This window comes from Carcharhinus amblyrhynchos, chromosome 9 (genome assembly GCF_965287045.1).
Source record: "Carcharhinus amblyrhynchos chromosome 9, sCarAmb.v2.hapA, whole genome shotgun sequence".
Classification (NCBI taxonomy): Eukaryota; Metazoa; Chordata; class Chondrichthyes; order Carcharhiniformes; family Carcharhinidae; genus Carcharhinus; species Carcharhinus amblyrhynchos.
In genome coordinates, this window is record NC_137332.1 from 78,355,883 (window position 1) to 78,383,078 (window position 27,196).

At 45.5% G+C, this 27,196-nt stretch overlaps 1 protein-coding gene across 1 annotated transcript in view; it reads left to right on the forward strand.

Moving 5' to 3' along the window:
* astn1 (astrotactin 1) overlaps positions 1-25,909 on the forward strand; it is a 2,322,431-nt gene extending 2,296,522 nt beyond the window's left edge. The window contains exons 22-23 of the mRNA XM_080195939.1: positions 10,773-10,956; positions 24,786-25,909. Coding sequence (XP_080052065.1) covers positions 10,773-10,956; positions 24,786-25,023 — 422 coding nt within the window. The 3' untranslated portion in view covers positions 25,024-25,909. The remainder of the gene's footprint in view (positions 1-10,772; positions 10,957-24,785) is intronic.
* Positions 25,910-27,196: the final 1,287 nt, after the last annotated feature.

Sequence of the window (27,196 nt, forward strand, 5' to 3'; positions counted from 1 at the left end):
TTTGACTGGACAGATATCAGGCAGTGATTCCCCCTCGCCCACACCCTTGACCCTCCCGCACAAGGCTCCCATCTCCTTGGTACTCTGATGGCTGTGTGACGCCTCCCCCTCTCTCCCCTGTCCCCAGTCATTGAGCCTCTGATCCAGCACCACCTCCCCACCTCCCCACCCCAGCAGCACACCTGCAAGTTCTCGCTTGCCTTCCTTTCAATGCTAACTAGTAAACTGCTAGTTTACTGGGAACTTGCTGGAATCTCCTGCCAAACTGCCTGCAGCTGATCTGCCCCAACGAAGGGCAGCTCCATTAAAAACTCAAGAATGGCTAGGCAGGCATTCCTGCACAAAATGCGCGCATGACCAGCCCACCCCCCGATTTACTGTGGGTGCCCTGTGGAGACTGCTGGAGGCTGCAGACCCAGGTGCTCTTATCGAATTGTGGCCTGGGAGGCAGTTGCCACCTCGGACAGTGCCAGGGCACTGGCCCCCCGGACCTTGAAGCAGTGCCAGTAAAAAGTCATCTGTGCAACGAGGGTGAGTGTTGAACCCCATCTGGCATCATCCCCCAAATCTCCCCCAGATCTTCCCATCCTCAGCACCCTGCATGTTTCCAGCCCCTAACCCCCAAGCACCTCCTTTGTCTCACCACCACCCCCCCCCAACAAGAGCCCCGCTGTGCTTGGCCTGTAAAGGCCACCACGTGATACTCTGCAGGAGTCACACTACCATTTCTTTCATGGCTCCTTCTGTCTCCATAGGTGAAGACGGACCGTAACATCTATGAGAGAGCAAAGAAAGAGGATGGTGAGCCAGACCTCCGAGCCTCACCCCCTTTGAGGAGCTGGAACTCTCGAGAGAAGGGGAGATGCAGTGTCAGCAACAGCACGGTCGAGCTGCCGTCAAGATGGCAAGGTTAAATGGACGGGAGGGAGAGGAAACCGGGATGCAAAACACGTGATTTGCACAAATGACAACTGTACCCTTTCATTCCTCCACTCACTTTGAGGCAACTTCTCAGGGACACGAGTTTCGGGTGTGAGGGACGAGGAGATGTACGAGGGTAGTGGCACCTGAACTTGCTCCTGGGGGAAGGTCGTGGACACGGATACTGTAGTGACTTTTACGGGGAATCTTTACAGCTGTGTGAATGGGATGGGGATGGGAAGCAGGCATATGGTCTCCGGAAGGGTCGAGGGTTACAGATCAGCTGGGCAGCCTGGCCGCTACAGGCTTGGAGGGCCAAAGGCTCGTTCCTGTGATGTAATTTTCTTGGTGCTTTGTTTTATGTTCTGTGGAGAAATGTGAATCATGTGTTTTGCATCCCAGGTTCCTCTCCCTCCCTTGCAGTTAGCCTTGTGTCCTGTGTTGCAGGGACACATCCGGATGCTCCGGGGCCTTCTGGACTCCAGGCCTGTGCTGCAGCTCCTGACCATCCTGGCTCAGACGGCTTGGAGTCCTCGGAGGTTATGGGTGAAGGGACCTCCGAGGGTGGCACCGTTTTGGCGTCAGCTGCCATGTCACAACTCACCGTTCCAGATACTGACATATCAGTGGGTCCAGTTCATGGTGAGGCTTCTGGGTCACTCTCTGGTGAGCATGACACATTGAACAATGTACATCGGGTGGAGGAGGGAGTGTCCGAGGCCTCTGGCATGTGGAGGCCTGCCGGAGGTGAGGACCCAGCTGGCCCCAGGCTACGTGTTGGGCCTCTGGGATCACTTCTTCCTCAGCTGCTGGAGATGCAGCAACAGAGCCAGGGAATGCAGGAGGGCCACACTGGACCAACTGCGAGGCTGTTGGGAGGAGTCTCAAAGCTTTCAGGCGAACAAGCTATTGCCTGTCCTGCGTGCTTCCCAGACTAACACTGTAACGATGGCAGTGGAAAGTCCAGGGCAGGGGATCCTCACCGTGAGTGGCAGGCTCCAAGTGATGGCCAAGTCACAGCAGGCCACAACAGAGCCCCAGAGGGGCTGAACAGGATTCTTGAGGTTCTATGGCCCATGGCTGAGACTCTCGAGAGCTTGCAGGAAACCCAGCGGGACAGCACTGAGACACAGTGAGCTGTGGCTGCAGCCTATGAGAACGTGGCCCAGTCACTGATGCTCACAGCTGAGGGGTTGCAGAACATGACCCAGTCTCAGAGGGCATTTGCTGCAGCCATTGAGAGGTGGCCCCTGATTCAAATGGCCACCTGTCAACCACCATGGGTAGAATGTAGGTGGCCCTCCAGGACTGGCAATGCCAGAGCTTTTGGAGTTCACTGCAGAAGCAACACTGTCCCATGGACTGACTCAGGGGTCACAGGAACCACAAGGGAGAAGGAAGAATTCAAACTTACGATGGGTCTTCCAGCTAGAAGATTGTGGCTGGGGCTACACCTTCTGACTCCCCCCTTTCTGACACCAGGGCAACGGGATGAAGAGGGTATGTCATGGAAACATCCCAGACATCTGGAAGCAGGCTCGGGCCCTCAAGGTCCAGGACCTCCAGAGGACGCCTACCATGTGCATCACAGGCAATAGGGCGAGATAGGCAGCTGGCCCCCTCTACCTCTGATGCCCATTCTGGGGAGTCACTGAGGCGTAATGGTAGGCCAGGTCAGATTAGGAAGTTCTAGTTGCACTCAGATGGCATGGGTGAAGGTCTGTGCTAGTTAGAAAGATATCTAAGCACCTTAACATTTTCTGTTCACAAGTCTTCATATTAGAACGTCTGATTTAAACACTATTATTGCAATTAAATGTTTTTGCACCTCCCACCTGTGACTAATTTGTCTCACATTTGTCTCGAATATGAATCCTCTTCTATTGATGATTGCCGGAGGGATGCTTCATGTTGCTGTCAGTTGGGGAGGCCCCTCAATGCTGTGTCACTGAGAAAAGGAAGGCATTGGTTCCCCAGATACCACGAGCAACTCCCTCCCGTCCCCCACCTTACCCGCCCAGGGCCCTGTATGGGGGTTTCAAATCCCTTACCCACTACGCAGACGAGGGCCCAGGTCCCAGCGTGCACGTGGATCTCAAGTAGGAGTCAGACTAGTTTGCATCAGGGCAGCATCATAATGGTGCTTTAGCGAGTCATTTCAGATTGTCTCCTGCCTGCCAAAAAACTCAAGCCCACCACTCTGGCGTGATAAATAAGAACATAAGAAATAGGAGCAGGAGTAGGCCATCTAGCCCTTCGAGCCTGCCCCGCCATTCAATAAGATCATGGCTGATCTGTCGCTGCTCAGTTCCACATTCCTGCCCTCTCCCCATAACCCTTAATCCCCTCTCTTATCAAAAACCCATCAACCCGCGTCTTAAATATATTTAGCGAGGCAGCCTCCACCACTTCAACGGACAGAGAATTCCAGAGATTCACCACCCTTTGAGTGAAGAAGTTCCTCCTCAACTCCGTTCTAAACCGCCCCCCCTTTATCTTGAGGCTGTGCCCCCTAGTCCTACTGTCCTTTCTGAGCGGGAAGAGTCTCTCCACCTCTATCCTATCCATCCCATTCATCATCTTATACGTCTCAATGAGATCTCCCCTCATTCTTCTAAACTCTAACGAGTACAAGCCTAATCTATTCAGCCTCTCCTCATAGCTCAACCCCCTCAACTCCGGCATCAGCCGAGTAAACCTCCTCTGCACTCCCTCCAAGGCTAAAATATCCTTGCGTAAGTACGGCGCCCAAAACTGCACACAGTACTCCAGCTGCGGCCTCACCAATGCCCTATACAGCCGCAGCAAGACCTCCCTACTTTTATATTCAATCCCCCTCGCTATGAAGGCCAGCATCCCATTCGCCTTCCTGACCACCTGCTGCACCTGCAAGCTGGGTTTTTGCGACTCATGCACAAGGACCCCGAGGTCCCTCTGCACCGTCGCCTGCTGCAGTTTTTCGCCACGTAAGTAATAATCCTTCCTACCATTATTCCTACCAAAGTGGACCACCTCACACTTGCCAACATTAAATTCCATTTGCCATTTCCTGATAATGTTATAACAACAAAGAATAAAGAAAATTACAGCACAGGAACAGGCCCTTCAGCCCTCCAAGCCTGCTGCCCGGTTGAACTAAAATCCCCTACCCTACTGGGGACCATATCTCTCTGCTCCCATCCTATTCAGGTATTTGTCCACACGCCCCTTAAAAGTTACAAAGTCAGGAGACAGAAGGAATTTTGGGCGCCTGGTGATCAGGGCCTCCTTTGCCACCCTTGCATGCCTCATTTGAGCTGCCAGCTCTCCAGTGTCTGGTTGGTGTTCCTTGGCATGCTGTTCCTCATCTTCGTCCTTCTTCCCTTCCTCCTCCTCCTCTTGCTGGTCATTCTCCCCAGCGATGCCCGGCTGGTCAGTCCTCCTCCTCCTCCAATATGTCACCTCTCTGTGGAGTAAGGTTGTGCAAGGCACAGCACACAGTCACTATGCGGGAAGAGATCACTTGATATTGGAGGGCCCTGCCAGATCAGTCCAGGAACCAGAATCACATCTTGAGGAGCCCAATGCATCTGCCCACTATTGTGCAGGTGGCTAAATGGGCCTCGTAGCAGGCCTCCACGTCAGACACGGGCCCCCGCACAGGTGTCAACAGCCATGTCCGAAGCAGGTAACCCATATCCCCCACGAGCCACCCCCACATCCTGGGCTCCTCCTCAAATGCCTCCGGGATGTCTGAGCCCCTGATAATGAAGTGCAAACTATCTGAATATATCTTGTGCAGACTTGCATAATGTGCACGTTATGTCCGCACACTAGTTAAACATTCAGGGAGTGGAACCCTTTTCTGTTGATGAATCTCCTCAGATTCTGTAGGGGGACCTTGAGGATGATGTGTGTGCAGTCGATGGTCAGGTTGTACAGATGTTGCACTGTCTCCTTTCGGAAGCGGAGATGGCAGCGGCACATGGTGTCCAACATCTGTTTCAATGACACTCGTGCGTGGAACTGCCGGGGTCTCTGCTTCCTCCTTCTCCTGCGCCCCCTCCCCCAGGGTGAATGGCAGCCACCTCCTGCCTCTGGTGGTCATCTCTCTGTGGTCCTGCAGGTGGTACAGCGTGGGCCTCCTGGGCCTACAATTCTTCCTCCTACTCCTCCTCAGCTCCAGCAGCAACCAAAAGAACAGCAAGATCAATTGGTTGCGTTGCAAAAGCCATCTCGTCACACTGAAGCGGTGGGGGGAGAGATGGTGAGGAACACACATAGAGGTTATGGAACGCTGCTTACCCCACCACATCAACAATCACTGTCCATAACCCCCAATTCCCCCACCCACATGCTCCCCACAGTCGCAGCCCCCCCAATTCACCCAGCTGCATGCTCCCCACCATCACAGCCTCACCAATTCCCCCAACCGCATGCCCCCCCATGGTCACAGCCCCCCCCAGTTCTCCCATCCACATGCTCCCCACAATCACAACCCTCTCAATTTCCCCATCCATATACTCCCCACAATCACAGCTCTTTGCAAAGTTGAGAGACTGCAGCAGTGCTATTTGCAAGGGCTTTGTGCACATCCTTCAGCTGGAAGTGAGCTGAGTGCACTAGGATCCAGCAGCACTGCAAGACCCGAGGTCAGTACTGAGACCAGGGTCCGTGCTGCAAATCGGACATCGGAGACCCTGCAGGGCAACAGCCCCCCCCTCCCCCCACCACTCCCCACACACTCGCAGAGCCGCCACCACTGACCCGAGAAAGAAAATGGCAGAGAGCCGTTGGACGCTATGCACTTAGCTTTTCACTAACCGGCACTGATGGAGCACCCGAATCGGACTTTTATTGAGCATGTCAGTTTCACACCAATTCCGAATTGGTGAATGTAATGGCAAAGAGGGAAGTGCCGGTAAAGTTGGCTGTGCAGTCCATTACTTAAATTTAAATGCATTCAATGCATTTAAATGACCGTTGTGCCTGTCTCAAGGCGCAGTCCCAATTGTGTCCATTTTCGGGCCGTGGTAAAGGGAGAACCGGCATGAAGGTGGGCGCGGATCGCACTACTTGCCTCATGCCCGACTTTACCAAGTTTTTGCACCTGAAAACGGGCGCAACTTGATGGTGAACTCAGGCCCTGTGAGTTTCAGGTCTCTATGTGCACATTCCTCGTTATGTTTAGTTGGTCTTGTTGTTGGAGTTATTAACCTCAGTTTGCGAACACTGTTCTCTTTTAGGCCCACAATGATCCAAACTTTTAACTGCTCTATTTTTAGATTAAGAATAGCAATCTTGGGGTTGTAACTTAGAACCAACTATGTTGCTTTCTGGGAGATGAGTCTTTGCATCGCTTACTTGAAGACAAGGCTGACTAAACATCCTTACCAGTCTAAGACCGCGTCTTGAGCAAATGATCTCAATTGTGTACAATGGTAAACAGCAATAAAATTGTAAAATATGAATTTCATTTTTCGGTCTAAAGTATGAAATAATAAAGATGCTTCACTTGCTTTCATTCTGGAAAGTGGCTGGAGCTTCTATCTGGTCTAGCAGACCCGCTGGGCCAGCACCAAAAGTTTAAACATACCAGTTTTGTCCTGCTATTTGAAAAATGTGAACGCTATACGTAGACATCTCTCAATGGAGATCTTACGCATGAGTATACTCCTTCTAGTAATTTGATTGAGAGAACTTTAATCATAGTTGTAGGTTTCCAATTATGCCAGACCCCCTTAAGTATCAACAAAACCTGTGATCTAACCCAGTTGATTCACTCTTCACATTCTGTGTCAACTGATTCTTTGCACTTCCATTTTGGTCACTCAATTAGTCCTTACCGTCTACGCTCCTGCTAGCTATAGTGGATCTCCTTCTGCAACCTGCAACCACTGTTCCTTTGTGGCAATCATGACATCCATAGCTTAATGAGTAACACTTTTGTCTTTGAATCTGACAGTTGTGGGGCCCACTTCAGAGACTTCTGCACAAAATCTAGCTTTTCGCTCTGGTGTTGTACTGAAGGAGGGATGTACTGATGAAAGTGCCATCTCTCAGATGAGGAATGAAACCAAAGCCCTATTTGGTGAAGTTAAATATCCAGTGGTTCTATTTGAGGAGCTTAGACCTCTACTCAATGTCCTGCTGATTTTTATCCCTCAGCTAAGACTATTAAAGATTTTTCAATTATTGTTACACTGCTGTTTGTGGGAGCTTGCATCTTGCAATTTTTTTTATTCATGGGTGTCACTGGGTGGACCAGCATTTATTGCCCATCCCTAATTGCCCTTGAATGAAGTGATTTGCAAGGAGGACAGTTTAGAGTCAACCACATTGCTGTGGCTCTGGAATCACCCGTAGGCCAGGCCAGGTAAGGATGGCAGATTTTCTTCTCTAAAGGACATTAGTGAACCAGATGGGCTCTAACAATAATCAACAATGGTTTCATGGTCATCATCAGATTCTTAATTCCAGATATTTTTTATTGGATTCAAATTTCATCATCTGTTGTGGGATTCGAACCTGAGTCCTCAGAGCATTACTCTGGATTACTCGCCCAGTGACAATACCATTGCACCACTCCCTCCTCAATTGCCTGTTGTGTCCCACACATTACAATAGTCAGTGCACTGCAAAACTACTTCATTGACAGTGAAGTGCTTTGGATATCCAGAGGATGTGAATGGCACCAGAGAAACAGAATATCTAGTCATTAATATATTGCTGTTTGTGGAGGTTAGGTGTCCACATATTGGCTGCCATATTTCCTACATTATCATGGGACGTTTCAAAAAGTACTTGGTGATGTCCTGAGATCATGCTGTATAAATGCAAACCTTAATTCTTTTTTATAGATACAAGTGTTTCTTTCCTCTTTCTTTCTTCCTCTCCTTGTTTCTTTCTTCTTCTATCTTGTGCTCATTTTAAATGAAGGCTTAATTTGTGCTGTGTCCTAGTGTTCACTAGAATCATGGAGTATTACTGCACAAAACTATAAAATCCTACTGCAAAGTAACAACCTTTTTACGAGTGAGCTAGCGCTTTGAAAAAGCATTTGTGTTATAACTGCTTTTTGTTTGTCACCATGCCAGTTCCTTATCCTCAACTACCTGTCCAACTCTCTCTTTCAACTTAGTTGTGGAATTAGTTTCCACCACCTTTGTTCCAAAATGCCAGCAATTCTTGAGTGGAAAATAAATCTCGCATTCTCAACTTCAGAGCCAATGAATTCAAATCTATGACCTCAGGTTATTTCCCCACTCACCACAGGGAATTGTTTACCTCTTTTTCCTCTATTGAAGCTGCTCATCACCTCTGAACCATCTCTGTTCCAAGGAGAACAGTCTAAACTTTTCCATAATCATCTCATATGGGTAGCATGGTGGCACAGTGGTTAGCGCTGCTGCCTCATAGTGCCAGGGACCAAGTTCTATTCCTGGCTTGGATTGCGGTCTGTATGGAATCTACAGGTTCTCCCTGTGTCTACATGGGTTTCCTCTGGGTGCTCCGGTTTCCCCCCTCAGTCTGAAAGACTGGTACTGGTTAGGTGCATTGGCCATGCTAAATTCTCCCTCAGTGTACCTGAACAAGTGCTGGAGTGTGGCAGCTAGGGGATTTTCACAGTAACTTCACTGCAGCGTTAATGTAAGCCTACTTGTGACACTAATAAATAAACATAAGTAAAGTGCCTCATCCCTGGAAACATCTCCTCTGTGCCCTTTCTGTAGACTTTACGTATCTCCTGAAATGTGATGTCCAGAATTGTTCACATAACTTCAGCCAACATTAATGATTTATATCATTGTAGAATGCTTGTTTATTAACTCAGATAAATGTTATACTCCTTTAATCACCTTTTCAACTTACCCTGCTTGAAGGTTATTTTTGTACATGGACAGTAAATTCTCTATTCATATCTACATTTTCCCAAAATTGTGCAATGACTGTCTTTCCATGCCAGCTGTTCCAAACTGCATCACTCCACAATTCTTTCCATCATTTGCAATGAACTCCTGCCTTGGGAGATGGGTGCAATATTAATTGGTTTAAAATGTGCATCCCCGCCCATTACAATGTAACCAATGGTAATATGCTGTGCGAGTCAGCTGACTCAGTGGACAGTGTAACCAAAGGCAAAATGATGTGGTGGTCAGCTGACCCAGTATAAATAGAAAGCAAATGGGGATTGTGGGGAACTTTTGTGGCCCAAGTGGTGGTGGAATAAAGTTTCTCTATTAAACTTTTACTTGGTGAAGTTAGTTCTTTTATTGCTTGCTACTGGAGTGTCCTTATTGCTGGATAAACACTTCTCAGTAGCAAGTCCCAACTTAACTGGCCGATCAGGTAATGGATAGCAAGGTGGCACAGCGGTTAGCACTGCTGCTTCATAGTGCCAGGGACTCAGGTTCAATTCCAGCCTCAGGTCATTGTCTGTAGAGTTTGCATGTTCTCCCCGTGAGTTTCCTCTGGGTGCTCTGGTTTCCTCCCACACTCCAAAGATGTGTGGTTGAGGTTGATTGGCCATGTTAAAATTGTGCCTTAGTGTCAGGAGGACGAGCAGGGTAAATAGATGGGGTTACAGGGGTAGAACCTGGGTGGGATTATTGTTGGTGCAGACTCAATGGAACAAATGATCTTCTACTCTATAACCCTGGCAGTGCCAGCTGTGAACAGCAACAAAAGCTGAAGCGCCAGATCGTCCCACCATGCCAATGTAAGTTTGGGGTTGGGAGCCAGGCTGAAGATTCTGATAGGGTGAAGATTAGGAGGGGTTACCTTCAGTGAGCCAGGGACCCACAAAGAAGCTTTCCCTCATGCCTACTTGGTGTCCAGCACCAGTCCAAGCTGCCAGAATTTCTGCAAGGCATGAGCCTCCCAACTTCAGGTAAAATACCATAGAGTCATAGAATCCCTACAGTGTAGAAGGAGGCCATTCAGCCCATTGAGCCTGCAATGATAACAATCCCACTCAGGTTCTCTCCCTGTAACTCCACGTTTACTCTGCTAATCCCCCTAAGGGGCAATTTAACATGGCCAATCAACCTAACCTGCACATCTTTGGACTGTGGGAGGAAACCCATACAGACATGGGAAGAACATGCAAACTCCACACAGGCGGTGACCCGAGGCTGGAATTGAACCCTGGTCCACGGCACTGTGAGGCAGCAGTGCCACTGTGCTGCCCACCCAGCGTGGGGCAGCATGGTGACACAATGGTTCAATTTCCAGCTGAGGTCATTGTCTGTATGGAGTTTGCATGATTTTCCCATGTCTGTGTGAGTTTCCTCTGGGTGCTCCAGTTTCCTTCCACACTCCAGACGTGCAGGTTAGGTTGATTGGCCATGCTAAATTGTCACTTAGTGTCAGGGGAACTAGCAGTGTAAATGGGGTTACAGGGATAGGACCTGGGTAGGATTATGGTCAACACAGACTTGATGGGCCAAATGGCAGCCTTCTGCACTGTAGGAATTCTATGATTCAAAGTGGTGGTGTGGTGAAATGAGACACTTAAGTGGCCAATAATTGGAGTGGGGTTGGAGTGGAGCATGCCCAATGGTTTCCCTGCCCCTGTAAAATTTTAGACAGGTCAGGGATGGGTGAGTAGATGGCAAAAGCCACTCTCTGAATTTTATAGACCCCTCTCCTCCTCTCATCCTCTACCTTCAAAACCCATTAGTGGAGTGGGAAATGTAACATCCAACCTTTTAAATCTACCCAAATAGATCCGTTAGTTGCCTTAAACATCAAAATTCTTTTGGTATTTTAGCTAGCCACAATGTGGAATAAGGCTTTCAACTCATTTACAGAACCGATTTCTATTCATCTTTGATCACTTACATTAACTGGTACACTTTTGACTTCTCCAGAAATTGCTGACAAAATCTATAACTTGTTCAATGGCTACACAAGTGGAAAGGAACAACAAACTGCATACAACACACTGATGGATCTGGGCTCATCTACTCTTCATCGAGTGTATTACCACTACAATCAAGACTACGAACATTTTGGAGAGTTCACCTGGCGCTGTGAAGACGAATTGGGACCAAGGTTTGTGCACATCAGCTGGTTCCAGAATGGAGTAATCCATGTTATTCCCTTTTTCCCCTCTCATGCTTGTTCATTTCAGAAGGTAAAACTCAAGCAATGATGATCTAATCCAAGGTACATTGTTAATAAACAATGCTGTTTGCTATCTGTGGCTATAAGATGCTGTAGGCTTTACAATTGTCCTCTGTTGCCAATTAATAGGAACTTTCCCACCCAGGGCTAGGGAAGGTGGGACAGACTGATAATGTTAATGACCCGCATGAGCTATTTGAGGGCAAAACCACACAGCCAATTACTGGCCAAGGTTTTGCGTTCTTCACAAACATTTCACAGCATTTCAAATGGAGAGGAAATTACACAGAAAAGATCAATTAATTATCAACAGGCCTGATTAGACATTGCAAATCATTAGCCTTTGACTTTACTTCATTAACTGCATGCCTCAACAACTTCTTCACCAATGGAAGTTGTCTCGTCCATGCAATTTGCTTGTCCTACTTTTGTGTGGTTTTTAAGGATCATCCTAATCTTGAGTGGCCAGCAGCTTGCAGAATGTAATCAGTGGAAAGTGGGAGTTGTGCAGAGTGTAAAATGGACTACCAGTTTGTTAACAGATGAAACGAGGCCTGTTTTGAATGAATGTTGAGAGGAATTGACAGCACAATTGGCACAGTGGTTAGCAGTGCTGCCCCTCAGCACCAGGGACCCAGGTTCAATTCCAGTCTCAGGTCATTGTCTACATGGAATTTGCACGTTCTCACTGCATCTGTGTGGGTTTCCTCTTGGTACTCAGGTTTCCTCCCACACTCCAAAGAAGTGCAGGTTGATTGGTCATGCTCAATTATTACCCTTTAGTGTCAGGAAGATTCACAGGATAAATGCATGGGGTTAGGGGTTGGTTGGGATTGTTGGCGGTGCAGGCTCAATGACCTTCTCCTGCACCGTGGGGATTCTATGGTTTCCACCCCACTCCCCTGCCCTATTTGGAGACACTGGGAGTTTGGACTATTGATGGAGGAGAATGGAGAAACCCTGAGACCAACCCCACATTCCTAACAATTCCCCCATGTGTTTGCCCTCCAGCATTCTTAGGAACCAGTGTGGTCATGTCAGGGAGTAGCCTGATACTCGCACCAAAGCCATTGGGGGAACGATTAGCTTGAGGCAGAGGAAGTTGCCCAGGGATAATCTTCTTCTTAGCACTTTGCTCCCTATTGTCAGAGGCAGGTTGTTGCCAACCTTTTTGATTTAGACTAGTATGTGCCAGAAGGGAAAGAGCGAAGTCATTTCCGAGGAAAACATAATTAAATGCCAGGGTTAGCAAAAGTGGTTTTGACTGTGGTCACAGGATAAAAGTTATAGATTAATTGTTCTTACCCATATGGGAAATCAGGAATACCTTGGTGCTGCTGTCATCTTTGATTATGTTTTACAAGCATGGATATTACTGGAAAAAGGCTGTACATACAAAGAACAATGTGTAACTTGGGACCCTGTTAGGTTTTCCTTTTCTCAGAAATCGAGTCTCCTTTCAATTCTCAACTGCCAGAAACTCCAGAGAATTCCAGACACCCCAAGCAGACCTCTTTTTAACAATACTGCACTACACATTTTGGTTCTGAACAAAAGTGTAATTATGCAAATCACATGTCAGGAAAACCTTCATTAATGCGATGTTAATTCTTTGAACCAAAATGTTCCTTGGCTAAATACACATACCCGTTAAATGGACTTTGCCAGTGCCTCAGTTTGCCCATCATTAGAATAGAATCCTTACAATGCAGAAAGAGACCATCTGACCCATCAAGCCTACAGCAACAACAATCCCACTCAGGCCGTAACGTCACATATTTACCCTACTAATCCCCCTGACACTAAGGGCAATTTAGTATAGCCAATCAACCTAACCAGACATCTTTGGAGTGTGGGAGGAAACTGGAGCACCCAGAAGAATCCCATGCAGACAATGAGACAACAAGCAGATTCCACACAGGCAGTCACCTGAGGCTGAAATTGAACCCAGGTCCCAGGCGCTGTGAGATAGCAGTCCTGACCACTGTGCTGCCCACAGAATGCTGTCTTTTGGAGGATCTATGGTTGTCCCATTCCTCTCCTGAGGATACTCTCTGCCATTCATATCTCTTTCAGCAGTTGCCCCTTTGCCAACTCTTACTCCTGTCCGATGGAGTATCTGATGGACACTGCTGACACTCCACTCCTCTAGACATCAAGGTAGATAGGAAAGTAGAGTTGAGGACACAATCAAGTCAGCTAAGACCTTCTCAAATGATGAGGCTCAGTGGGCCGAATGGCCTACTCCTTTTGGCTTATATGAATGTTTATGTTTATATTTTCCTTTTTTTTCAAAAGAAGAAATGGAGACCATGTTTGCTCCTTTTGAAATATATAAGTTGTCTTGTTTTGGGCAACTATTTACACATTTATAAAAGGTTGATAGTTTCTCATTACCAGCAGTTATAAATGTCATACCTCTGAAGCATCATCAATTGCTAATAATAGTTGATAGAAAAATAGAAAGGTATGGTCCCGAGTCTGTTGCACCTTCCATTCCACGTGGTTATGACTGATTTGCAACATAGTTCCATATTGCAACCTACCTCTGAGTTTTCAGATTGCTGTTCCTTCATTAGGTGAGTAGAGCCCCAACTATTTGAACTCCACACAGACACAGACCAAGACTCTCAAGGGAGAGGGGAGTCAGCCCCAAGTCATAGTTCATGTGGGGACACATGACATAGGGAGGATAAGGGAAGGGGATATTAAACAGAAATTTATGGAGTTGGGGTGGAAACTTAGGGCCAAATCAAACAGAGTGGTTATCTCGGGACTCTTGCCTGTGCCACGGGATAGTTTAGAGTGGAACAGAGAGAGGGAAAGTTTGAACTCCTGGCTGAGGGGATGGTGCAGGAGGGAGGGGTTCAGGTTCTTGAACAATTGGGGCTCATTCTGGGGAAGGTGGGACCTCTACAAGAGTGATGGTCTACACCTGAATCAGAGGGGAACCAATATCTTGGGGGGAAAATTTGCAAAGGCTATGCAGGGGGGTTTAAACTGATTCAGAGGGGGGGTGGGATCCTGAGTAGCAGGGATGAAATTAAGGGGGTAATAGATGAGGACTGCAAAGCGTGGCATCGTGGGGGTGGAGTAGAGCATGGTTTGAAATGCGTATACTTTAATGTGAGGAGTATTCGCAATAAGGTGGATGAACTTGCAGCGTGGATCAGTACCTGGAACTTTGATGTTGTGGCCATTTCAGAGACATGGATAGAGCAGGGACAGGAATGGTTGTTGCAGGTTCCGGGGTTCAAATGCTTCAGTCGGAGTAGAGAAGGAGGTAGAAGGGGGGGAGGGGTAGCATTATTAGTCAAGGATTGTATCACAGTGACAGAAAAGAAGTTTGATGAGGACTTGTCTGTTGAGGTAGTATGGGCTGAGATTAGAAATAGGAGAGGAGAGGTCACCCTGTTGGGAGTCTTTTATAGACCTCCTAAAAGTTCTAGAGAGGTAGAGGAAGGGATTGCAGAGACGATCCTGGACAGGAGTGAAAGTAATAGGGTAATTGTTATGGGAGACTTTAACTTTACTAATATTGATTGGAATAGCTATAGCTCTAGCTCATTAGAGGGGTCAGTTTTTACACAAAGCGTGCAGGAAGGTTTTTTGACTCAGTATGTAGATAGGCCAACTAGAGGTGAAGCTATATTGGATTTGGTGCTGGGAAATGAGCCAGACCAGGTGTTAGACTTGGAAGTTGGTGAACATTTTGGTGATAGTGACCACAATTCGGTTATGTTCACCTTAGTGATGGAAAGGGATAGGCATGAACCTCGGGGCAGTAGTTATAGCTGGGGTAAGGGTAATTATGAGGCTATTAGGAGAGAATTAGGGAGCATAAGTTGGACTAGGAAACTACAGGGTCTTGGAACATCCGAAATGTGGAGTTTATTCAAGGAGCAGCTACTGCGAGTCCTTGATAAGTATGTCCCTGTCAGGCAAGGAGGAAATGGTCGAGCAAGGGAACCGTGGTGCACTAAAAAAGTTGATTCGCTGGTTAGAAGGAAAAAGGAGGCTTATGTCAGGATGAGGCTTGAGGGCTCAGGTAGTGCACTGGAAAGCTATAGATTAGCCAGGGGGGAGTTAAAGAGTGAGTTAAGAAGAGCTAAAAGAGGACACGAGAAGACTTTGGCTGATAGGATTAAGGAGAATCCTAAGGCTTTCTTTGGATATGTTAAGAATAGAAGATTGGTTAGGGCAAGATTAGGGCCAGTCAGAGACAGCAGTGGGAAGTTATGTGTGGAACCGGAAGAGATTGGAGAGGCACTGAACAAATATTTCTCTTCGGTATTCACGCAGGGAGACGTAAATGTAGTTGTGGAGAACACTGGGTTACAGGGTTGTAAACTGGATAGTATTGCAGTAGATAAGGAGGATGTGCTAGATATTCTTGAGGGTTTGAAAATAGATAAGTCCCCTGGGCCGGACGGGATTTACCCTAGGATTCTCTGGGACGCAAGAGAGGCGATTGCAGAGCCTCTGGCTCTGATCTTCAGGTCGTCGTTGGTCACAGGTATAGTGCCAGAAGACTGGAGGATAGCGAATGTTGTCCCATTGTTTAAGAAGGGGAATAGAGACTTTCCCGGGAATTATAGACCGGTGAGCCTTACTTCTGTTGTGGGCAAAGTATTAGAAAAAATTATTAGGGATAGGATTTATAGTTATTTAGAGAGTAATGAATTGATTGGAGATAGTCAGCACAGTTTTGTGAAGGGTAGGTCGTGCCTTACTAACCTTATTGAGTTTTTTGAAAAAGTGACCAAAGAGGTGGATGGGGGTAAGGCAGTTGACGTGGTATATATGGACTTTAGTAAGGCGTTTGATAAGGTTCACCATGGAAGGCTTCTGCAGAAAATGCAGATGTATGGGATTGAGGGTGATTTAGTTAATTGGATCAGGAATTGGCTAGCTGATAGAAGACAGAGGGTGGTGGTTGATGGAAAGTATTCATCATGGAGTTCGGTTACAAGTGGTGTGCCTCAGGGATCTGTTTTGGGGCCACTGCTGTTTGTAATTGTTATAAATGATTGGATGAGGGTATAGAAGGATGGATCAGTAAATTTGCTGATGACACCAAAGTCAGAGGAGTGGTAGATAGTGAAGAGGGGTATCATAGTTTACAGAGGGACTTGGACAAGTTGCAGAGCTGGGCCGAGAGGTGGCAGATGGAGTTTAATGTGGAAAAGTGTGAGGTAATTCACTTTGGCAGGAATAACAGATGTGTAGAGTATCGGGCTAACGGTAGGACTCTGAATAGTGTTGACGAACAGAGGGATCTAGGTGTATATGTGCATAGATCCCTGAAAGTTGGAAATCAAGTCGATAAGGTTGTTAGGAAGGCATACGGTGTCTGGGCGTTTATTGGTAGGGGGATTGAATTTAGGAGCCGCAACGTCATGTTGCAACTGTACGAAACTCTGGTGCGGCCGCACTTGGAGTATTGTGTGCAGTTCTGGTCCCCACATTATAGGAAGGATGTGGAGGCATTGGAGAGGGTGCAGAGGAGGTTTACCAGGATGTTGCCTGGTATGGAGGGAAGGTCCTATGAGGAGAGACTGAGGGATTTGGGGTTGTTTTCGTTAGAAAGAAGGAGGCTAAGAGGGGACCTTATTGAAACATACAAGATGATTAGAGGTATAGATAGGGTGGACAGTGATAGCCTTTTTCCTCGGATGGAGAAAGCTAGCACGAGGGGACATAGCTTTAAATTAAGGGGTGGTAGTTATAGGACGGATGTCAGAGGTAGGTTCTTTACCCAGAGGGTGGTGGGGGAATGGAATGCCCTGCCTGCTGCAGTTGTAGACGCGCCTAGTTTGGGGACGTTTAAGAGGTCCGTGGATAGGTTTATGGATGGAAAGGGATTGGTTTAGGTTAGAGGGTCATTGCTTTTTTCTTAATTGGTCGGCGCAACATCGTGGGCCGAAGGGCCTGTTCTGCACTGTTATGTTCTATGTTCTATTCACCTGGTGAAGGAGCAGTGCTCCGAAAGCTCATGATTCCAAATAAACCTGTTTGACTTTAACCTGGGGTGGTGAGAATTCTTACTATGCCCTGCCCAGTCCAACGCCAGCATCCCCACATCGTTGCTATCCTTGCAGGTTCCCCTTAGTATCTTGAAAACTTTGACTAGTTCCAGGGAATATGATGCATTTTGTGTAATCACTCTTGGTAATTTAACTCTCATTCCTGTAAATCTTCATTACACCCCTTCAATGGCCAATAGATCGTTCCTAAGTTCTGATACTCAGAGCTGTTCATGGTAGTGCATGTGTTGTCTAACCAGGGCTATGTTTATCTGAAGAATGACTTCTCCCTTGTATTCTAATCCTCTAGATATAAATAATGCATTCCATTAATCTTTTTGATTCTTTTCAGTACCTGTTCATGAACCTGCACTGTTTCTAGCATTTAGAAAGTGCCCTGTTTTAATCTTGTCCCAAGCAGATGACCCCACTTTTGCCGATGTTAAAATTGACCATTCAGTTAATCTATTGATATTTGTGCTTTCTGTACTTTCATTTACAATGCTTACAATGTCTCCTATCATTGTGCCTTCACCAAATTTGACTGCATGATTTTCTATCCCACTAGCAAAACCATTATTAAGTAAAGTGTATGGTTAAAGCTTCAAGATAGATTCTTGTAAACTCTGTCCTGCCAATTCGAGCACCTTCTCATTGTCCTTTGGCTTTGTCCACAACAGCTTGGCCATTTTCCTAACCAGGTCAATTTTTTCCCTTGCATCCCATGAAATTTTAGCTTGTGGTCTCTTACCAAATGCCTCCTCTGACCCTTTATGATCAGCTGAAAATTATTAGATGTTGACATAAGAACATAAGAAATAGGAGCAGGAGTAGGCCAACTAGCCCTTCGAGCCTGCCCCGCCATTCAGTAAGATCATGGCTGATCTGTCATGGCTCAGTTCCACATTCCCGCCCTCTCCCCATAACCCTTAATCCCCTCTCTTATCAAAAACCCATCAACCCGCGTCTTAAAAATATTTAGCAAGGCAGCCTCCACCACCTCAACGGGCAGAGAATTCCAGAGATTCACCACCCTTTGAGTGAAGAAGTTCCTCCTCAACTCTGTTCTAAACCGCCCCCCCCCCCTTTATCTTGAGGCTGTGCCCCCCTAGTCCTGCTATTCTTTCTGAGCGGGAAGAGTCTCTCCACCTCTATCCTATCCATCCCATTCATCATCTTATACGTCTCAATGAGATCTCCCCTCATTCTTCTAAACTCTAACGAGTACAAGCCTAATTTATTCAGCCTCTCCTCATAGCTCAACCCCCTCAACTCCGGCATCAGCCTAGTAAACCTCCTCTGCACTCCCTCCAAGGCCAAAGTATCTTTGCGCAGGTGTGGCGCCCAAAACTGCACACAGTACTCCAGCTGCGGCCTCACCAATGCCCTATACAGCTGCAGCAAGACCTCCCTACTTTTATATTCAATCCCCCTCGCGATGAAGGCCAGCATCCCATTCGCCTTCCTGACCACCTGCTGCACCTGCAAGCTGGGTTTTTGCGACTCATGCACAAGGACCCCGAGGTCCCTCTGCACCGTCGCCTGCTGCAGTTTTTCTCCACGTAAGTAATAATCCTTCCTACCATTATTCCTACCAAAGTGGACCACCTCGCACTTGCCAACATTAAATTCCATTTGCCATTTCCTGGCCCATTCGCCCAGCCTATCTAGATCCTTCTGTAGACTCTCACCACCCTCCACACAATTTGCCTTTCCACCAATTTTGGTGTCATCAGCAAATTTCGACACCCTACACTCGGTTCCCTCCTCCAGATCATCTGTATAAATGGTAAATAGCTGAGGCCCCAGCACCGACCCCTGGGGCACTCCACTAGTCACCAACTGCCAATCCGAATAGCACCCGTTGACCCCCACTCTCTGCCTCCTATTTGACAACCAGTCCTCTGTCCACGCTAACAACCTACCCCCAACTCCATGCCCCCTGACCTTCTGCAATAACCTCTTGTGAGGTACCTTGTCAAACACTCTAACAATGTCTCAGGAACAAATGTTAAAATAACTGGTCTAGTCAGATTTCCCTTCTTAATTAGTGGAGTGGCATGCATCATTTTCCAATTATAAAGAATGGTTCTGATGTCAAGAGATATTTGGAAGGCTATAGTTGGGGCATTTCTACATCCATTAAAATGCTAGATTGGAAACCATCTGCTCCAGGGGATTTCTCATTCTTTAGTGCCATCATTTTCTCCACCATTGTTATGTTTGATGAGTACTTGACTTTGATTCAATATTAGTTTTCTTGCAATTTCTATCATGCTGATCATTTCCTCTACTTAGAAACTAGCGCAGAGTAATTCTTCAATGCATCCAACATTTCCTGACTTTCAGAGACAAGGTTACCATCATTGATTGTCAATGGACACACATTGCTCCTGACTGCTCTCACTCAATACAATTTTTTTGAGTTGATTCTTATGTCTTTTGTAAGCCTTTTTCCGTATTCCCTTATACTATGGCTGGAAGTCTCTCCTGATTGAGAGGTGACAGTTAGAAAAAAATTGTATGGGTGCTTTGTGATAGTTCTGACTGGGCAGTAAAGGGGATCACTAGCTGATTGCCAGGATTAACCCAATTACATCAATGACACAACATCTCAAAGCTTGACTAGAATGTAAATTCGTGTAAAATTATTGTCGCACCATGGCCTACAAAGTCCTGGTAATGTAACATGTAATTCTCAAGCATGTTGTTTCTCCTGTGTGAGCAGTAAATGCTGCTGCTCTTCTTAACCTGTCACTTAGACTAGTCAAAGGCAAGTAAAAATACAGTTGTCACAATATTTTTGGTCCATTGTTAAGTCACAATCAGTCAAAGGCACCATCATTTTGGAAAGCCATATTCTGATTTACTTTGATTACATTTTTGGAATGAAATAAGAGAGGTTAGAATGAATGCCATGGAAGGTTACAGGGGCTGGAGTAAGCCTGCGGTGACAGGTCAGCATAAAACATTCCCATGTATTTAGAAAACATAACTGCTTAGGTCAGTTTTTCATAGTACACTGTTAAAACAGAAAAGCTGCACTGTGTGGATGGAGTGTTTAGAATAAAATTCAGCAATACACAGCTTCTCACAGTAACCCAATGCAAACAAGTAAACACACACACATGGTGCAATTGCTTCCATGGGATGAGGTTCCCAAATCAAATGAATGTTGTTGTAACAAAATATGCCACTTTGTAAACCAAATTCTGTTTGCAGTTTTGTAAGGCATAACCCTATATGTTTCTTACATTTAGTAAATTTTCAAAAAAAAACTTCGCAGTGAATTTTCAACCAACCAGCTTCAATACCAAAATAGGCAAACTTTGTCAAAGAATAGACCTTGGCGCTGGAGTTGAGCAAACTCTTTGCTGATCAAACTAAAGAGCTGTACTCGAACTTAAATATTTTCCAGTCTAGCAGCAGTCGCTATTTTCAGTGGAATAGAATTTTCTCAACCATCAATAAAGGAATGATTAAAAACCAAAAAGCTGGCTACAAAAGAAATCCAAGCTAAATCCAAACCACCCCAGCACAAGCAATAATATTTTAAAGGAAAGTTTTAGTGTGATTCCAAGTCCTAGGAATCCAGATTTGTTTATGTCTCTTCCATTGTTACATGTTCTTCAGAAGGTTGGAGATTTAAGACCCACTTCAGAACTTAATATTAACTGATATTCCAGTGGGGGACTGAGCAAGTAAGACCATAAGACATAGGCGCAGAATTAGGCCATTCGGCCTGTTGAGTCTGCTCCATCATTCAATCACGGCTAAAATTTTTCTTATCTCCATTCTCCTCTCTTTTTCCTATAACCCCCAATTCCCTTATTAATCAAGACCCTATCCGTCTCTGTCTTAAAGACGCTCAATGACCTGGCCTGCGCCGCCCTCTGTGACAAAGAGTTCCAAAGATTCACCACTCTCTGGCTGAAGAAATTCTTCCACATCTCTGTTTTAAAGAATCGTCCCTTTAGCCTGAGGTTGTGCTCTTTGGTTCTAGTTTTTCCCACGAGTGGAAACATCCTCTCCACGTCCACTCTATCCAAGCCTTGCAGTATTCTGTAAGTTTCAAAAAGATCCCCCCTCATCCTTCTAAACTCCAACACGTACAGACACGGAGTTCTCAACCATTCCTCATACAACAAGCTCTTCATTCCAGGGATCATTCTTGTGAACCTGCTGCAGACCCTTTCCAAGACCAGCATATTCTTCCTTAGATTTGGGGCTCAAAACTGCTCAAATAGGGCCTGGCCAGAGCCTGATACAGCCTCAGTAGTACATCCCTGCTCTTAGATTCTAGCCCTCTCGACGTGAATGCTAACATTGCATTTGCCTTCCTAACTGTCGACTGAACGTGCCCATTAACTTTAAGAAAATCTTGAACAATGATTCCCAAGTCCCTTTGTGCTTCTGATTTCCTAAGCATTTTCCCATTTAGAAAATAACCTATGCCTCCATTCCTTCTTCCAAAGTGCATAACCTCACACTTTTCCACATTGTATTCCATCTGCAATTTCTTTGCTCACTCTCCTAACCTGTCCAAGTCCTTCTGCAGCCTCCCTGCTTCCTCAATACTACCTGTCTCTCCACATATCTTTGTATCATCTGCAAACTTAGCAACAGTGCTTTCCGCTCCTTCCTCCAAATTGTTCATGTATATTGTGAAAAGTTGTGGTCCCAGCACTGACCCCTGAGGCATACCCTAGTTTTTTCACACACTAGTCACCGGCTGCCATCGTGAAAAAGACCCCTTTATCCCCACTCTGTGTCTTCTGCCAGTCAGCCAATCCTCTATCCATGTCAGGAACTTATCCTTAATATCGTAGGCGTTTAACTCATTTAACAATCTCCTGTGTGGCACTTTGTCAAAGGACTCCTGGAAATCTAAATAAATCACATCCACTGATTCTCCTTTATCTAATTTTCTTGTTTCCTCCTCAAAGCACTCTAATGGACTTGTCAGACTTACTGAATTCTTTGGTTTATCGTCCTTTGGAGGACTAGCGTGCTAAACTCCCATCTGCTTGTTTAGATGGGTATTAAATGGCAGTTGCCCTTCCATCCTGGTTCCCTAAGGATGGCGTGGTGGCACAGTTGTTAGCGCTGCTGCCTCACAACACAAAGGACCAGAGTTGGCTTGAGTCACTGACTGTGTGGAGTTTGTACATTCTCCTTGTGTCTGTGTGAATTGTAGAAGCATAGAATCCCTAGAGTGCAGAAGGAGGCCATTCAGCCCATCGAGTCTGCAACGAACATAATCCTATCCAGACCTTATTCCCATAAACCCTCATCCTTGCTAATCTTCTGATGCTAGGATCAATTTAGCATGGCCACTCAACCTTGCTTTGGAGTGTGGGAGGAAACTGGAGCATCTGCAGGAAACCCATGCAGACACAGAGAGAACATGCAGATTCCACACAGACAGCAACCCAAGCCGGGAATTGATGTGGATTTCATCCAGTTTTCTCTCATAGCCAAAGATGTGCAGGCTAAGAGGATTGGCTGTGGTAAATTAGTTTCAGGGACTAGCTAGGGTAAATGCATGAGGTTATGCAGATAGGGCCTGGGGTTATGGGTGATGCAGACTTGATGGACTGAATGGCCTCTTTCTGTACTGTAGGATCCTATGATTATCATCTACCATCAAAAACAAGTATCTCCCATTGTTGTTCTATGTCATTATTTGCCAATATTATTGCCCATTCTGTTTTCCCAGCTTCTATTCTCAGCCACTCAAAATGTATTAACTTTGTTTTTGTCCTACTTGTGTCCTTCTCTATCATGACCTTGGAGCACATTATGTTATGCTCACTATCACTTTCACTTTCTTATCCGCTTTGGTCCATTCCCCATTACCAGATCAACTAGTGAATCTTCCCTTCTTTGGATTTTTACATAAGGCGTAACTAAGATGTCCTTTGCACATTGTAAGAACTCTATTTACTTATCTCATTAACCTACTACTACTCTCCAATTAGTACAGGGTAGTTGAAATCCCCTATGATTATATGTTATTTACTTCATTAATTTGTCTGCGCATTTCTTCCTCTGCCTCTCTTCCTCTATTAGTGGCCAATAGAGTGATTGATCATTTATCTCTTATTTCTATTCACACAAATTCTATTTTGGTCTTGCTGATGTGTCGCTTTTTCCAATCTTATGATGTTATCCCAAATAAGAACAGTTTCCCATTTCCCCTCTCTAACTTTCCTTACACTGCAGTGTTTAATTCCCAGTCCTGATGTACTCATAGCCATGTCTGTGTGATCCCAATCTTTGGTTTCTAAGCAGTCCAGACATTTAACTTGTTTTTAATGAGATTTGCTCTCAATTCATGTTTAAGTGTCCTTTTATATTTCTGTTCTAACTTTATTTAATCCCTTGCCATTTACATTCTCCCTTACTTGATTCTTTACTATTCTTTCCTCTTTTGTTTACATTTAGGCTGCTTACGTTTCTTGTTGATTCCCCTCCCTGCCTTATTAGTTTAAAGCCTATGCGACCTCTCTATTTACCCTTTCCACTAGCATAGCAGTCACCAGCCTCACCCTGTTTCAGGTTGAGCCTGTCCCTGAGGTATAGCTCCTTCCTGCCCCAGAACTGCCTCATGTCCAATGGAAAGGAACTATTTGCCCACACCAGACACTTAGCCATGTGTTAATTTTCCTGATCTACCTGCTGCTCCTATGTCACTTTGCACATCTCAGGCAGTAATCCAGAGGTCATTACCCTCAAGGTCCTACTTTTTAAATTAGACCCTAACCCCTGATACTCTGAAGAACCTCTCTACCTACGTCACTTATTGCAAAGTAGACCACAACAACTGGATTTACTCCAAGCCCTTTCCAAAATTCTTTGCTGTGAAGTTTGTAGTGGGGCAGTTTGTTGTATAAAATTTGCCGTGAAGCTTGTCAGCCCTATTCCAAGTAGTAAGACTGTATCAGCACCAAGGAAATATCAGCCGGATTATGTCTTCAAGTCCCTGGAGTGGAAATGAACACACCATCTTCTAATTCAGGGACAGTGCACTATCACTCAACCAAGTCTGACACCTTGTTCGATCATTCATTCTGTTGTATTCAGTTTAATAGGATAATTGTGTAAACAGTGCTGTGCAATTGTATCTGCATATGTCATTCATGAAAAAATACACCCCATTATTTAAAGCCATTCTGTGCCACTGAATCTTTTGAATTTCCAAGTTGGAATGTAAAGGAATGATATTTTGTTGAACCCCCACCTGGATTAATACTCTCAATGGTGTAAATTCCTCATCCTATACATGTGACTGAAAGTGAGTTTGAAGTAAAATTAAAACTAACCTCTCTCATTCTTCCCATCTTTTATGTCCAATTTCTCACCATTCCCCTCTCATTCAACCACTTGCTCTTTCTTGGCTTCCTTTTCTCTCTCTCTTTTTCTTCTCCCTTTCGTTTTCCTTCATCTGTTTCTCTCACTCTGTCCATCATCATCTTTCTCTTCCTTTTCACCCTATCTGTCCTTGCCTCATTCTCTTCCCTTCTCCACCTCTCTGCTCCCATTCTTCCATGCATCCATTACTTTCTCCTTTCACTTTGTTTCTCTCCTGTCTGTCTCTCATTCATTCCTGTCTATGCTACTTCCTACCCTCTCTGCCCTTGTCTTCCTCACTTTACAATCTATCTTGCCCCCTCTCCCTCTCTCTCTCTTCCCCATATGCGCATGCACCTTTCCATCTTTCACCTGCAGAAAGGCTGGTCTGATCCTGTCCAAGTTGGAAGAGCTGAGCAGCTGGTGCAGAAGCCTACTGCGAGAGCCCAAGATCATCCTGCGTCGGATCTCATTGAAGTATCTCTCCTGCCAGTACAGTGAAATGAAGCGTTCAGGAATAAACTGGCAAGACCTGAGCACAGAGGTGAAGAAGATCTGTGATGAACAGTTCCTGACAGTGCTGTACAATGACTATGGAGAGCACAAAGAGTTCTGACAGAGGAATCTTCGTCATGTCCATTTCCCACCCCCACGCCCCCTTCGCCAGCTGTGTTATATGCAATCCACACAGCCTTCTGGGTAAAATGTTGCTTGGCTCCTGCAGTTGTTTTGTGGAGATCGTTAAACCCCAGGCTCACTTTGGTCTGGTTGTAAAACTTTGAATCTGTTTAAGTAGTGTCAGCCAAACATGCAGATTGTTTGATTTTAACTTCTTCATTGGAAGCTGGAAGAATTGGAGGAAGAATCAGGTGGCGATGATAATGTTTGCCTTGCGTGTATTCTCATGGCCGAATCTGTTCTCCTGTTTTATTAGGGTCCAATATGTATTAATATTGTCTTTGTGGAGGAAACATTCAACTATTATTGCAGATTAGAAAGCATTTTATTTTACACAGAGTGGTACTTAGGGATGCAACATATAGTCAAATCCAAGACTCCACAGTGTGTAATCATGTTGCATTTTTGGCAGGCATCATGCATTTAGTTCTGCAATTTGTACTGCTGATAGATTCTCCCATGTTAACACGCTGTTTTTATAGATGGGGTGTGTGGTCACTAATTCACCTTCATGAAACAGGGTTTGAAACAGTATTGGATGAGCTGCCCATCATTGAGGGAGAGCTTGTTGAAGTACTTGTGTTCCATTGGACAAGAAGTTATTCTGGTACACAATGCCTGATCTGTAGAGAGATTTTCTTATGGCATCTTAATACCTCCAACGTGAAGAGTAATATGGGGTTGACAATTGATCCCCCATACCATGTGACATGGAAGTAAATAGAGACAATGGATAATCTTCTAATTTTTAAATTATCTTTGGGAGGTTTCTAGGTGGTATACCCAAAAGTTAGACTGTCTGTTCTAATAATGGCTGGATTGCAATTGCACACATACACACACATGTATTTGCACACATGCATATACAAACACATACATATACACATGCACATACCCTTTCTGACCAGCTGCCTCGATAACTTCACCCCTTTCCTTTAGCCCCGTGGGCCAAGCTTCCATTTAACTGGCTCCCACTTCCTTACCTGAAGTTACATTATTATTTCATTGCACTCCCTCCTCCCATTATATCTTGTCCATGAGACCCCACCCCCTGCTTCCAGAACCTTATGTCCACTGGTTACCCAACTTCCTTTCTTGGCCATGCCAGCTGATGCTTTAACCATTCTCTTTCCTTCCTCAATCCCTTCAAATCTGCTGTTCACATGCTTCTGAAAAACAAAACACTCTCATGACCACTCTATCCTTGGAAATTACTGTTCCATCTTCAACCTCCTTATACTTTCTAAAGTCTTTGAATACATTGTCTGCAAACCCATGCTCATCTTTCACTCAACAGCGCATGAGGGGGCTATTTGGCCCATCATGTATGTGCAGGCTCTCCAAATTCCCTTAGTAATATTCTATATTCTTCCTTTTCAGATAACAGCATAATTTATTTTGAATACTTAGATTGAATCTGTCTCCAAAGCACTCTGATGCTATGCATTCCTGACCCTAACCATTTGCTATGTGGAAAAGTTTCTTCTCGCATCACTTTTACTTCTTTTGCTAGGTCCTTTAGATCTGTTCCCTCTTGTTCTTAATCCATTCATGAGTGGGAACAGTTTCTCTCCATCTACTCTGTCCAGCCCCCCACATGATTTTGAATATTTCTATCAAATCTTCTCTTAGCCATATTTTCTCCCAGGAGAATAATCCCAACCTCTCCAATCTAAGAACATAAGAAATAGGAGCAGGAGTAGGCCAACTAGCCCTTCGAGCCTGCCCCGCCATTCAATAAGATCATGGCTGATCTGTCTAAGTTCCTCATCCCAGGAACCATTCTTGTGAATCTTTTCTCCAACGTCTTCATCTCCTTTTTAAAGTGCGTCACCCAGTACTGGATACAATACCCCAGCTGAGGCCGGACCAGTGTCCTATACACATAACCTCCTTGCTCTTTTTATCTCTGCCCCCTAGTTATAAAGTCTAGGATGCAGTATGCTTTATTAACTGCACTTTTCACCTATCTTTCCATCTTCAATGACTTGTGAACATGCCCTTCTCTTCTTGTACCCCTTTATTTTAGATTGTCTCTCTGTGTTATTCCCACCAAAATGCATCAGTTCTCATTTATCCACATTGAACTTCACCTGCCACCAGTCAGCCCA